Genomic DNA, 13784 nt, shown 5'->3' on the forward strand with positions numbered 1-13784 from the left:
TAAAATACATTTCTAAGATATTTCAAATCAGAAAAATTTCCTTAGATGGGCCCTCAAATTTCTCCTCCCTCTAACATCAAAGATCATTTAAAACTGCATTCTTAGAGCACCTATTTCGAAAAATAGACAGGGGAGCACCACCGAACCTCTTTTCCCCTAACATCACCGAACATAGTCTAAAATGCGTTTTTAAGACTTCAATTTTCGAAAATTTTCTGGGGGAAATATTCCCGGACCCCCTTCCTTTACTTCGGAGTTAATATTATACTTACGGGCATAGGCGGATTTAGGACTGAGTTCCTGGGGGGGGGGCAGGATTTTTTTTTTTTTTTTTTGAGCAACATTTTTAATTGCCCTCCCCCCTCCCATGTTTTTGTTTGTTTTCTGTGATGCGTAAGGCCATTCTTTACTTTTTTATGTATCGTTTTCATTACTGTGTGTAATCATGCTGTCCTTTTTAAATTGATCTTAAAAGAGAGGGGGCTGGTATTAAGAGAGTGACGCAGTGGTCCCTTTTAAGTGGGATATAGTGTATCTCCAGTTTTAGGGGGGCCCAGGGGTTACTCCCCCGGAGGAAATTATCTAAGATGGATATAAAATTCTGCATTTTGAGGTCTTATAAGGGTAAATTGGAAATAATAGGCAAATAATTTTTTTTTTAAGTTTTACGCTTTAAAAGTGCTTTCTGATGCAAGTTAGTACTTTAAAAGAAATGGTGCACTGATTTAGAGAATAGGCATCAAGAGAGTAACATACTACCCATTTGAACAATTCTTAATTTATACACTTGATAAGAAATAAAATTGAAGCACACTTTGCTTAGGAGTTTCAAAGACTTGTCTAATTATTTTCAAGGTTTGGTTGATTAGATTGGGTTTTTGGCTCAAAAGCCCTTGTAGGCTATACTGCGCCAATTATTTTCAGGGATTTTAGAACCTATCAATAATTTGCACTTTCCAGTCTCTGAAATTGAGTAGTAGATTATACAGTTGTACAGTATTGTTCAAACTTTGTAAGAAACGGCTATTTTAAGTTTAAAAGAAAAAATAAACTTTAATTTCCTATTCAAAAAAGAAAAAATCATGATATTTTTTTTTGTTATAAGATTTTGGAAGATAAGTTGTTACTATATAAACTCCTCCCAAAACTGGGGGGCATTGTCCCCTTTGCCCCCCCCCCACCCGGTAGCAGAAACTGCGAGACGCGCGTCACAGATTTTTCAGCGACCTGCAGACAATTTAATAAAAGAACAAAAAGAAAGAAAGAAAGAAAAATAAATAAAAGACGAAAAAAATAAATACAACTTTGCGCAAATCTCGTTTTTTGTTTTTTGGCCGGAAAGGCGATGGATGCTTTCAGCATTTCAGCTAGAAACATAGTCGCCATATTTGGTCATTCACAAGATCGAAGTAGATAAGATGCTTAAGTGCCTAAGTTTTCAAAAAGAAAGCAGAATTGGATGTTTTATTTAACTCCAAACTGATGAAAATAACTTAAAATGTGCAGCAAATCGTTTTCTTTTATTTTTATTTTTAAAGTAATTTTCTTGAGGAATAAAAAGTTTTATATTTAAAATTTCACCTTATTTTCATTGCTTTGGACGCAAAAGTGCTTTCAACTAAAATGTAACCTCACGAGGATTTTTATTTTAAATTTATTTTTTCGCAACAAATTCAAAAATTTCTATTTTAATTTTCGGCATAGTCGCCATGTTTGGTCATTCCTAAGATGTTGGTACGCAAGACACTTTAAGTGCCTACGTTTTCATAAACGGGATTGGATGTTTATTGCAATGCAGACTGTTGAAAATTATGCAAAATGTGCCATTTATTTCGGATAAGTCTTAATTATTGTTTTATATAAAGTGCAAAATTTTATCTTAGAATAATATCTTACCTTCATTGCTTTAGAAGCTAAAGTGCTAAAAACTGACTTTTATCTAAATCATAGTTTTTTAAGGATTTTGAATTTATTTCTACTTTTATGTAACAAATTCAAAAATCTAATTAGAATCACGCCTTTTTCGCGCAGACGCCATGTTTGGTCATTCGCAAGATGGAAATAGAAGAGACTATTACTTGCCTAAGTTTCCAAAAACAGAATTTGATGTTTACCTCAATACAAACTATTGAAGATTACATAAAATGTACAATAAATCATGTTTCTTTTAAAATTATTTTCGTAAAAAATGTGAATTATTACCTGTGCAGTTGCATTTGCTTTGGAAGCTTTGCTATAAACTAAAACATTCATCTAAAATGCAGTTTCCTGCAACTTCTCATTTATTAACTTATTTATTTATTCATTAAAAAAAAACCTATTTTAACTTAAATTTTCCACACTTAAATAAATATGTATTGAATAATTGCTTTTCATAGTGCACAGAGTTCTATTTATTTTTATGAAAGTAGTGAAAAAACTGCCCCCTCCCCCTTTTTGTACTCTAAAACTCGGCGACAGTGGTGGTCACTAAGTTTTTCAGGTCTAACTGCCACTGGCCAGTTGGAAAATTTCTGAGTCTTGACCTTTACTTGTCTATTTTATGAAAACTCAAAATAAAACTGATAATAATGCTGCAGATTATTTTCAACTGCCCAAAATAATGTCGCAGACTGGATAGAAAGTTTCTGCTACTGGGCCTCCCCATAAATCCACCCATGCTTTTCTAAACTATTCAAAAACGAAAAAATTATGATTTTTTTTTTAATTTTTGGAAGATGTGTTGTTACTACATAAAGTCCGCCCAAAACTGGGGGGGGGGGCATTGCCCCCCTCTGACCCCCCATAAATCCGCCCATGCTTACGGGTGGTTCTTATCAGCTTCCTCTTAAATCAGAAGTCCTATACAGTCGCTTCAGAACACAGTACTGATTACAGGAATACCACTTTGAGGCGATGATATGCACACGTTTGTTAAGAAAAGAGGAAACTTATTGGGAAGGCTACAGCCTTTATGTTACACTTGAGTCGGGTAGTGAAATTTCCTTAAAATATAATTTAGTTAAAGGTGGGCTATATTAATATTAGTAAAATTCAAAAATTTTCCAAAGCATCGTATTTTTCCAAATGGCCCCCTCCGAGAATTCCGTCTGGATCCGCTCCTGGCATGACCTGCCCCCCCCCCTATATCTTGTACTTAGGTGATGGCTATCACATAACACTTTTTCAAGCTAAACTATTCTTCCTTCTTTCCAATGAGCGTATGATGGTCTTTCAAATGCCGTGTCAAAGAATTTTTCCTAGCGTATGTCCTTCCACAAAACTTACAAGAATAAATTTCCTCTCCTGTATGCGTCCTCAGATGCACCTTAAGTAATTTAAGGCCAGGAAATCCCTCATGACAATGCTCACACGTGAAGGGCATTTCTCTCGTGTGCAGCTTACTGTGTCTCTTTAAGCTACTGAGATCGTAAAACGTCTTCGAGCATACGTCGCAACAGTATGGACTGTCTCCGGTATGAACCGACATGTGGGCGACCAGCTGCGGTTTCTGGATGAAACTGCTCTCACAAATGTCGCAAGAATAGGGTCTGTCTCCAGTATGCAAAGCCATGTGACACTTGAGAGTCCACTTGTAAGCGAAAGACTTGCCGCAAACCTCGCACATAAAGGGTTTCTTTCCGGTATGCGAGACCAGATGAGCAGTCAGTTGATTTTTCTGGATGTACGTCTTTTCGCAGTAATCGCACGAGTACGGCCTTTCGCCCGTATGCAGAGCCACATGATTCACCAAGCTCCATTTTGAGGCGAATGATCTTTCGCACAATTCACACACATAGGGACTCTCTCCTGTATGAGTTTTCAAATGGGTTTGCAGTTGCGCCTTCTGAATGAAAGACTTTCCACAGTCATCGCACGAAAAAGGTCTTTCACCCGTATGCAACGGCATGTGGTACTTCAAGCTCGAACTCATGGTGAATTGTTTTCCGCAAACTTCGCAAGTGTGCGATTTCTTTCCCTTGTGGGATGCTTTATGAGCTGCCAGCTGAGCTTCTTGGGTGAAGGAACGTCCGCAATTGCTACAGGTGAAACGCTTCTCACCTGCGGGCTCTGTTTTGACACTTGGGGTGCCACTCTTTCCAGTATGGGATGCCACATGAGCCGTCAATTGATCTTCCTGGGTGAACGAATCTCCGCGATTGTTACACTTGAAACCTGCAGGCTCTGGCATTTCTGTTTTGACACTTCCTTTCATAGAGATAGTTTTCCCAGGAACTTCACCAACAGCATGATTCTGATTTTGCAAGTGCGACTTAAAGTGGGCTTTACAGCTTCCTTCAATGAATGAAGTTTCACAACAGAAATATTTTTCTATAACTTCTTCACTAGACATTTTCTTTTACTTTTTATACTTAAAATTGCTAAGCCTTAACAATATACACTCTTAATCATTTTTGCTTATAAAGCATTTATGACATTCATTTTATCTATGTTTTCATGCTTATAAAGATTTAACGACTCTCCTATGGAACCTATCTTAATTTTTCAAGACAATAATTTGAGCTATGCACTTTTACTTCCTTATAACATTATATTCTGTGAAAATTAACTTCAGACACAATCAAGACCATACAATAAATGTCAATATGAAGACTACAAAGCACCAGCAACTTTTATATAAAAACTAGATATAATTCTTCATCACAGGCTACTTACTAGGTGCTTTCCTTCCATATTTCAAATATTTTTTACGACATGAAAGAAGCGTAATTGTTTAGGAGGAAATTAAAACGTTTCTTAGAATGTTCTTTTCATCAAGAATTCACACCAATCAGAAAGTAGTCGGTCAACCTGGAAAATAATGAATTCCTGGAGTAAATATTTGAAAAAAAAAAAGAGAAAAGTACAAGCTTTTCACAAGCAATTATACAATAATCATGGAATTATACAAGTAAAGTATCAAATGCTATAGTAATGGGATCAAAAGGTGTCAATTGCATAGGGATATAAGGTAAAACACCAGTAGTGGCCAGTGCTTCAGTTACAGGGTTGGCCGGATTGGACCCAATGGGTTTTTTTGAAAAAAAAAAAACCATTTAAAAAAAACCCATTATTTAGCCCACTTTTGGGTTTTTTAAAATTTTCCAAGAAATTTTTTAAAAATTAATTAATTTAAATACAGTGAAACCTGTGTAAGTTGACCACTTGCGGTGCAGTACTTTGGTGGTCAACTTAGACAGGTAGTCAACTTATAAAGGGGGTAATGATTTTTTTTTTTGTCATTTCTTGCACCATGTATTCATTTTTTGACTAATTGACACTTACTATTTCTGTTCAACTCACTTTCATTGTCTAGTATTACTTTGAAACAATAATTTAAAATGTTATTCAAATATTTTTAGAGATTATTTTCCCAGAATGACGTATAATATGTCACGCAAATTTAAAATTTCAGTAAATTCATCAAAAAAAAAATCTTATTGTTTATGGAAAGTTACTCATTTGATATTAATAGTTCCTAAAAATTCATAGTCAATCAAAAATTACAAATTTTTCGCTTTACTTTTTTCTCATATACATTTATAACCCCATGATGATATACTTTTCAACAAAATAACTACTTATTGGAATTTGGCGCACTTATTAGACCAGTTTTGGAAATTCCATATATCTCCCAGCTAATTTTCTCTAGATCTCTCTCTTTTCAATTAATTTTAATATTTCATACTTTTTATCAATCTCAAGGTCAACTAACTTTCTTTTTGAAACCATTTTATGTAAAACTATAACACAAAGAGCAACAAGTTGGACTCACATAGTTCAAAAAGGCAGTTGAAAATGAAAATGTCCTATCTCTTAATCCCTTGCACCAAAAATACTGCAATGCAAGTAACTTTACTCTTTAGCACAATTCCATTGTTGCCAAAATATTGCAACTGGAAAAAAATACTTTGTGTTTTTCTCTATTGACACATGTTTTCATTGAACATAGAGTACAAAAGTCAGTCTCAAATAGAGCAACAAAAGAAAAACAAGTTTGGAGAATAAAAGGGTTCTTAGTAGTTTTCACATGTGGTTAAACTCAAAAGGAGGTTTAGTTATGCTGCTGTTTCATTTAGTTGGTTAAATGCTGGTCTGGCATCAAAAATATTTTTGGAAAGCTATCAAAAATAATAATAAAATAATTTGTTAAATAAAATTTAAAAAAATAAATCAAGTGGTCAACTTACAAAGGGTATTTTGCAATACTCCAAACCAAATTTCATGTTTATTAGTGGTCAAGGTAGACAGGTGGTCAAGATAGAGAGGTGGTCAAGTTACAGAGGTTTTCCTTCATTATATAAGATAGGACTAATTCCGTTCCTAACAAAAGCAGTCAACATAGACAGGTGGTCAACTTTACAGGTTTTACTGTACTTTCACAATTTAAACTGCTGTTTTATTTGTTCTTCACCACAGCCAATGAACATAAAAAATGAATTTCTTCACTCTTAACAGTATTAAAAAAATACTTCAAAGATTTTAGATAAATGTATTTAACTTTTTTCTTTAACTAGTCAATAAATAACTCAAATTATCTTGACTAAGTCCTGTCACGTCTGATTTTCTCAATATTTGAAGATTGTACAGAGGAAACTACTCTAGCCGAAAGACTTTCGTGTGAAATATTTTCTGGAAACCAACAAGTCACAAATTTCGAATGAAAACGGTATATTTTTTTTAGAAATTAACAGGTTTTACGAATGGTTGAACAGAAAACAGAATAAGATGTACAGTATTTTCATTATCTTACAAAAAAGTTTAATATTTCTTACTCTGTATACAGAAATAGAAAAACAGGCAACATAAAATTCAAAGAAATGTCTTGATTAAGCTGGAATTCAATAAAAAGAGATTTAAACTACTTGAGGTTCTACAGTAGTTTTGCATGACAAAGTGAAATACAATAAAGTAAAATGCAAAAAAAAAGTAGCAATTACAAAAAAACAATAGATTTTATCACTCGAGAAGTAACTTTGCCTTAACTGTTGGTAATCATGGAAACTAAAAAATCTGAAACTTCACCATTCTTGGGGGTTTCGTCGTCTTTTTTACTTTCCTTCAGAAAACGCTGAATTTTCCAGCTTTTTTTACCCCAAAACAATTTTTTTGCTTTGTCCATATACTTATGCTACAATATGCTACAAGTACCCCACATTTTCCCTATGAAAAGACAAAAAAAAAAAAAAAAAAAAAAACATTTCTTTTAAAAAAAAAAAACAGCTTTAGTTAGATTTTTTGGGTTTTATTTAAAAAAATCCAAAAAACCCTGGGTCCATGAGCTTTTATAAAAAAAAACCTGGGTTTTTGCCAACCCTGCTGAGTAGTGGCCACTTCAAGTTTACTTATATACTTTGAAGAAAGAAATGAACAATAATAATGTGATTTTTTGTTGTTACTTAATATACCTATCATAATGAATCAATTTTATTCATTAGTATTGCATTTAAAGTAAGCAATGTAAATTCTCCGAATGGGAGAATGTTATATTGAAATGTTCAGATTTTGGAGTAGCCTTTACTGGATCAAATTTGAGGTTTGAGAAAAAAAAATCGATGAAAATCGAACAAATTGAAATTCTGGCAATTTTAGAAATTGGGACTATTTAGAAAGAGTTGGGCAAAAAAAAAAAAAAAAAAATGCTCATTGAGCTTCAAGAAGGGTAATTAATCAGGGTTGTAAGAGTTTCGGCCAGTGGTGGCTTTAACCATGGATAAAACCGGTTAAAACCAGCCATGATAAAATCAGTTTTATCCAGTTTTGGCCATTTAGATAATTATAAAATTTTAAATGAAAACCAAATATTAAATTATTAAAAAGAAATGCAAAACAAACCATAATCAATCACCTTTCATTATCTAAATAGTATGTTTTACAGTTTGCAGAAATTACAGCACGTTTAGACGATAAGGTTTACATGAAAAATATGCAGTAACATTAAAAAAATAAGAGTGAAACATTGTAAGTTGAATAGATAGATTTTAATTCTCTCATACAAACGTACAAAGTATTTCAAGCAATTTTGAAGAATAAATGAAAGAGAAAAAAAAAAGAACTTCTCTTAGAAACATATAGGCATTTTTTTAAAACAAAACTAAAGGCGCAAGGGGAAAACACTTTTGAAAACTAAAAGGCGACACTACTGCAAAGTTGCTATATTTATGTTACAGACTGTTTTGTATTCCTTATGTCTTTTGTTTTAGTGTGAGCAATTTCAGTTATTAATTTTGAAGAAAGTTAAAATTTGTTCACTATTATTGTTATAATAATGTAAATTACTTCGCTAATATTGTATTTAATTAACTAAAATTGTTATACTTAATTAAACAACTTCCAACTTAAATATTTATTAGTTGTAAAACACACATCTCTCACATACATACAAATTAGAACTGTATTTTCACGTAATTTAGTTTTGGCCAATTCTATGGTGGTTAAATTCAGTTTTGGCGGTTTTAACCGGTTTTGGCCAGTTGCCCTGATAAAATCAGTTTTGTCCGGCCAAAACTACAACCCTGTAATTAATATTGTAGACCCACAGTTTAAAAATATACTTCACTGTGGCTACTACTGAAGCACAGGTCACTACTGGTGTGTTTACTTTATAGTTGGGCACAACAAGCAATCGTTGCATTTTCTCTCTGCACTATTGCATCTTGCTTATTTCGCTGCAGAGAAATGTAATTCAATGAGAGAAAAAAGCTTAATGAGCAAAATTATTTAACTGAAACAGAAATTCACATTCAAGAACAAAGCTTGTAGCTTTTGGTTCTCTGTATTTTCAATCAAACTTGCCATATTACATCTCTTAGCTCATAGACGGCTTTGGGGAGGGGGGGGGGGGGGGAGGAGCAACTGCTCCCTCACTTCTTAAAGTAAGGGGTCCTTGCCCCCCTACTTTTCAGAGTTAAAAATTAATATTTGATCGGAAAAAGATTTTTTACTCGATGGATTGATTTATTTTGTAGAGTATTCTTTCATGTAAATAAATAATAAGACAGATATGCAATCATCTATTAAAAGAAATATAAATTTAGGGTAAGTATATTTCTTGATTTAAAATTAGTGATTCAGTGCTTTAACTATAGCCAACATGTGATTGGTCAAGAACTAGAAGCTAATTTAAATATGATGATGTCAATGGACCAATCAGGTGTTGGCTGTACATGTAACTGCAATTACAACTGTTGGCTTTCAGCCACATGTTTTTTTTTTTTTTTTTTACTACTTTGTGTTCAGTGCTGTATCTTGCAAGAAGCAAGTTGTGTGTTATGTTGAAGGTTTTTACTAAAAGTTCTTCACTCTGCTTCTTTGAAACAGACAAGTCACTTTAATTTAATATTATATTTCATGAAAATAAAATATTAAATTAAATATAAGCTAAATAAAAGCTAAAAATTTCAAATAAATGGGCTTTTCTTGTATTATTTCATTAAAGATATGACTTTGAATTGAAAAGGGATAGGCTAGTCTACCGTTCTGAATTTGGAGGTCATTATCCATTTTTTACACTGTAGCCCAATTTTCCAGAAAAACCTTAAGCGGTTCCACCCTGTAATCTTTCACACCTCTTTCGACCCCCTACTTTTTTGCGCACCAGGCGCCCATGTGTTGGCTGCTAATATTAACAATACCATGCACTATTGCAAGGGAGAAGTCCTCCAAAACGGAATATTTTGCAATCAGGAATAAAAAAAAAATTGGGGTAGCAAGGAGAGAATTTGATGTGATTTTTTTAAAAACTTTAGTCTTGACTTTCCAGTCCACTCATAATATGCAAAACTACTAATGGACAAAAAGATCTTTTCTGAAACCAATGTTATGAGCAGCAAAAAATGGCCAGCATAATATCGTGTGTTTTAAAAATACTGCCGCTTTTTTTTGGTAAACTTTTAAATAGATATATATTTTTAATTGAAAATAAATCAGACAGTACAAAAGCCTGGGTTAAATGGTGGATGCATCAAAACTTCTCAAGGAATTTTCTCAGTGGCGTACCGAAGAGGGGGGCGGTCCGCCCCAGGCCCCGCTTTGACATAGGTCCCTAAATTTCAATTTTTGGTTTTCACCAATATTGTCGCATATCTTGGTTTGAATGCTTAAACACGACCTGCCTTATGTCATGGTTTAGATAAATAAAAAGTTGTCTTTTTATGTAGAATGAACATTTTCTCTGTGCCTCTTGCCTAAAGAAAGAGAGGGCAAATTATGTCCCACAAACCCTGCTTTGACTTAGGCCCCGAAATTGTATCTTCTTTTTTCCAATAGACCTGTCATATACATCATGATTAGAAATACTAATCAGTTACCTATACATGCGAGTATATATCATAAATTTTGTTAAATATGACTTTTTTTTCACAGTGACCCGTCCTAGTGTACAAAGGCACATGAGCGCTTGGGTCACGAATTTAATGGGGGGCCCCAAATTTTTAAATTAACCAAACCTATAAAAATCGTTTGCTTTTTATTTCGTTAAGTGCTTTCAGCAAAGTTTTATGCATTTTTTTTCAAACAATTTATAAAAAAAAACGAATGCATAATAGATGCACGTTAATAATTTTTGATCATTACAGTATACAGCTAAAATATATGTTTTATGTTTTTGTTTTGTGTATTAAGACTACGATGGTCTAGTCTTAATTCATACACTATTTTTGAAACCAAATTCAAACATATAACCAAGAAAATCCATTCCTAAATGAGCAGTTGTCTATCCTTTGTGGCGTTGGAAGAATCAGCCAGATAAATTTTTCTTTTTACCAGCTGCACTTCTGTGGTTTTAAGTTTCGTCTTCTGCCCGAAGCTATAACTTCTAAGAGCAAATCGGACGGACCCACTTCTGACTCAAGCAAAGGGGACTTCCTTTTTGCTATGCCCCTTTGGACAGCATAAAACTGTTTAATTGGTCAATCCTTCGGGACTTTTGACCTTAACTGCATACTACCTCCTCCCATCCATTCTATACTCGATAGCAAGCTTACTTGACTATGGAGAAATGAGCTACGGCCAAGCGAAAGAAATAGTTCCTAGTGCTTTGTCCAATAATCGGGGGAAATTACGCTCTTCGCTTTAGAAATCGGTTCTAGATTTTGAATGCTCTCATTTCTACACATGCATAAAAGGTCAGTAAAATGTAGTTACTAATATTTTTAAAAAATATTTCAATTCGTGAGTACTAATTGAATTTTGTAATGAAGAATTGCAACTTCTATACAACTAGATTAGAATTAGCTGCTTTAATTTGTTTTATATGTTTTTAAATATATACTTGGATGTTCAGATGCAATAAATTTTTAAGATACAATATAATTTTAAGACTTTTTTCTGTTTTTGATATTTTCTGACAAAGCACAATTTTATTAAAAATATAGTATTTACTTAGTTTCACTTAAAACCATGTGTTTTACTGTGGTATTTACAATAGTGTCCGAAATCAAACCAACACTACCTGAAATATGTAAAAATGTACCACTTAAAGTAATTACTGTAATATATGGTACATACACATAGTTTGAGAAACTTCAGTTTCAATACCAGATAGGCCCCCATTACGAGTAGCGCCCCAGCCCCCATCCGTCTTGGTATGCCACTGAATTTTCTTCAATTACATGTTGAAATAACTTTTAAAATGACAAAATAATCTATGGTATAAGTGAAATTCTATAAATGATTAAGATGATCTGTCCAGTTATTGACCACACCTACCAGCATTTTACCATTTGGATTTGATATGAGTGATTCCATCCATTATTTAATAAATAGGTTGGAGTAGAATAGTGTGCTTTTGTTTTGCTGATTTTATACGATTTTTTGAAAATGTTCAATTGTTTGCATTTGTAGGCTGGTGTGTATATTTAAATAACACTTTTTTTTAATTAGTTGTTTATATTTAAAAATCTAGGTAACAATTCCTATTTATTTTCCCACTTTGTCAATGATAGTATTGAATTTTACCAAAAGCAATTTAAATTTTAATCATAAAAAAAATGTATAAAATTTAAAAGTAATTGTAATGAAAAAGTTCATTTATGAGAATTTTTTAAAAGAAAAATTTCACATGTTTTCATTGAATTCCTTTATTGACCCATTCAGCCCCATGGGTGGGGATGAATGTGTCAAATTTCTACATTTTCTGTATTATATGCATGGATTATCATTCATTATCGATATTTTCTAATCAAACTTTTATGACTTTTTTATATAACCAAATAAGTAAAGTAACTAAAAAGCCAATTTTGAGCTAAAAAAAATATTATAAAAAAATAAGGCCCATTCATCACCACCTCCCCTCTATATTTTCTAGTATTCTTCTAAATTTTGGCAGGCAATTGTTTTCAAATATTAAAGCAGGTAATACATGCAATTAAAATTCTTCTATTAAACATAAATTTTTGCCAAACAAGCATTCTACATAGAAGCAAAATAGATAAAACAAATAATTAGGTGAAAAAATAAAAAAGGTATGATTATCTAATTTCTTTTTTAGCCTACTTTCCCGGTAAAAGTCAGAAAAAGAAGAAAAAAGCATGAAAGAAGGCTTAATGCATCTTAAAAATATCGCGAAAAACAAAAAAAAAGGTCAAAAATAAATTAAATAATTAAATATCGAAAAATTAAAAATTGGAAAGTAGGGTATTGAGATGGGGGGAAATGTCTGTTGATCTGTCTGTCTGAACCCCCCTAATAACTTTTGAATGAATCGTCCGATTCGAAAAAACTTTTTTTTTGTTCGAAAGATCTCGGCGAGGACACCTCATTCCCATATTTCACTTTTTGATTTGAACTATTTTTTGTTCAATTTTGAACAGTTCAAAAAAACTTAACATTAGCGCCTACGGGGAAATTCAAGGCAATTCCGAACTGTGAGGCGAATTTGCTTCAAACAAACTTTGTAGGAAAAAGCTTTTGATGAAAAACTTGTCTATAAAATATCTTTTTGATTTGAACAATTTTCTGTTCAATTTTGAACAGTTTAAATCCCTTAACAGTAGCACCTACAAGGAAACTGAAAGTCAATGTAGATTCCGTACTTGAAGGCGGATTTACTTTAAACGAATTTTGTTGGAAATAGCTCTTGACGTCAAACTCCAGACTTCGACTCTGAGAATTTAGGGGCACTTGACTCCGACTCCTGTGCCCGACAATTAATCGGACCCCGACTCCGACTTCATAGCTTTGGCAAAAATTTATACATGGAGGACAAATGACTGACTCTGATTCTTAGATATTCGACTCCGACTCCTAGACAGAACTTCTTGTTCACATTCAATTTTAGAACAAAAATATACTAACTTAAAGATGTCAGTTTTGTACTTTTTCTTTGAAATTTATAATAGTTGGACAGAATTCTTTTCTTTTTGGAAATTTTTCATGTGATGCAATAAAGAAAACAAATCTACAGCAATTTTTCCCCCAGCAAATATTGATGTAACTGAGCATAAAATAGACGCATAACTTATTCTTCTAGAACCTAATAGCTGCTGAGAAAGTAGCACTACTTTTATACTCCCAGATATAACTTAACACATCTCTAGTTAACTTTAACCTGCATTCATTTTCTCAAAAATTTTCAATGATTAATTTTTCTCTTGGTCTTGAAAAAATAATTCTGTACTAACAGTGAATGCTTATTGCCGTTTTTAATGAAATATGATTTATCAATTAAAATTAATTTAATATGTTATATTCATCTTTAATCTTCATGTTTTTCATTCTACACACAAAAGAAAATAAGTTAGTTACAGTATTGGACAGGGTTCGTTGATTTAAATCAAGTGATTTTTTTTTTTAAATCATTGATT

At 32.7% G+C, this 13784-nt stretch overlaps 1 protein-coding gene across 1 annotated transcript; it reads right to left on the minus strand.

The window, feature by feature from the left end:
* Nucleotides 1-3175: 3175 nt before the first annotated feature.
* On the minus strand, nt 3176-3913 carry LOC129226214 (gastrula zinc finger protein XlCGF49.1-like). Its single transcript, XM_054860814.1, has one exon. The coding sequence runs from the start codon at nt 3911-3913 to the stop codon at nt 3176-3178; it is 738 nt and encodes a 245-aa protein (XP_054716789.1).
* Nucleotides 3914-13784: the final 9871 nt, after the last annotated feature.

This window comes from Uloborus diversus, chromosome 7, assembly GCF_026930045.1.
Source record: "Uloborus diversus isolate 005 chromosome 7, Udiv.v.3.1, whole genome shotgun sequence".
Lineage (NCBI taxonomy): Eukaryota > Metazoa > Arthropoda > Arachnida > Araneae > Uloboridae > Uloborus > Uloborus diversus.

What these genes read in the sequence shown, in the direction of transcription:
- LOC129226214 (XM_054860814.1), bottom strand. Translation starts at nt 3,913, where the DNA reads ATGAGTTCGAGCTTGAAGTACCACATGCCGTTGCATACGGGTGAAAGA.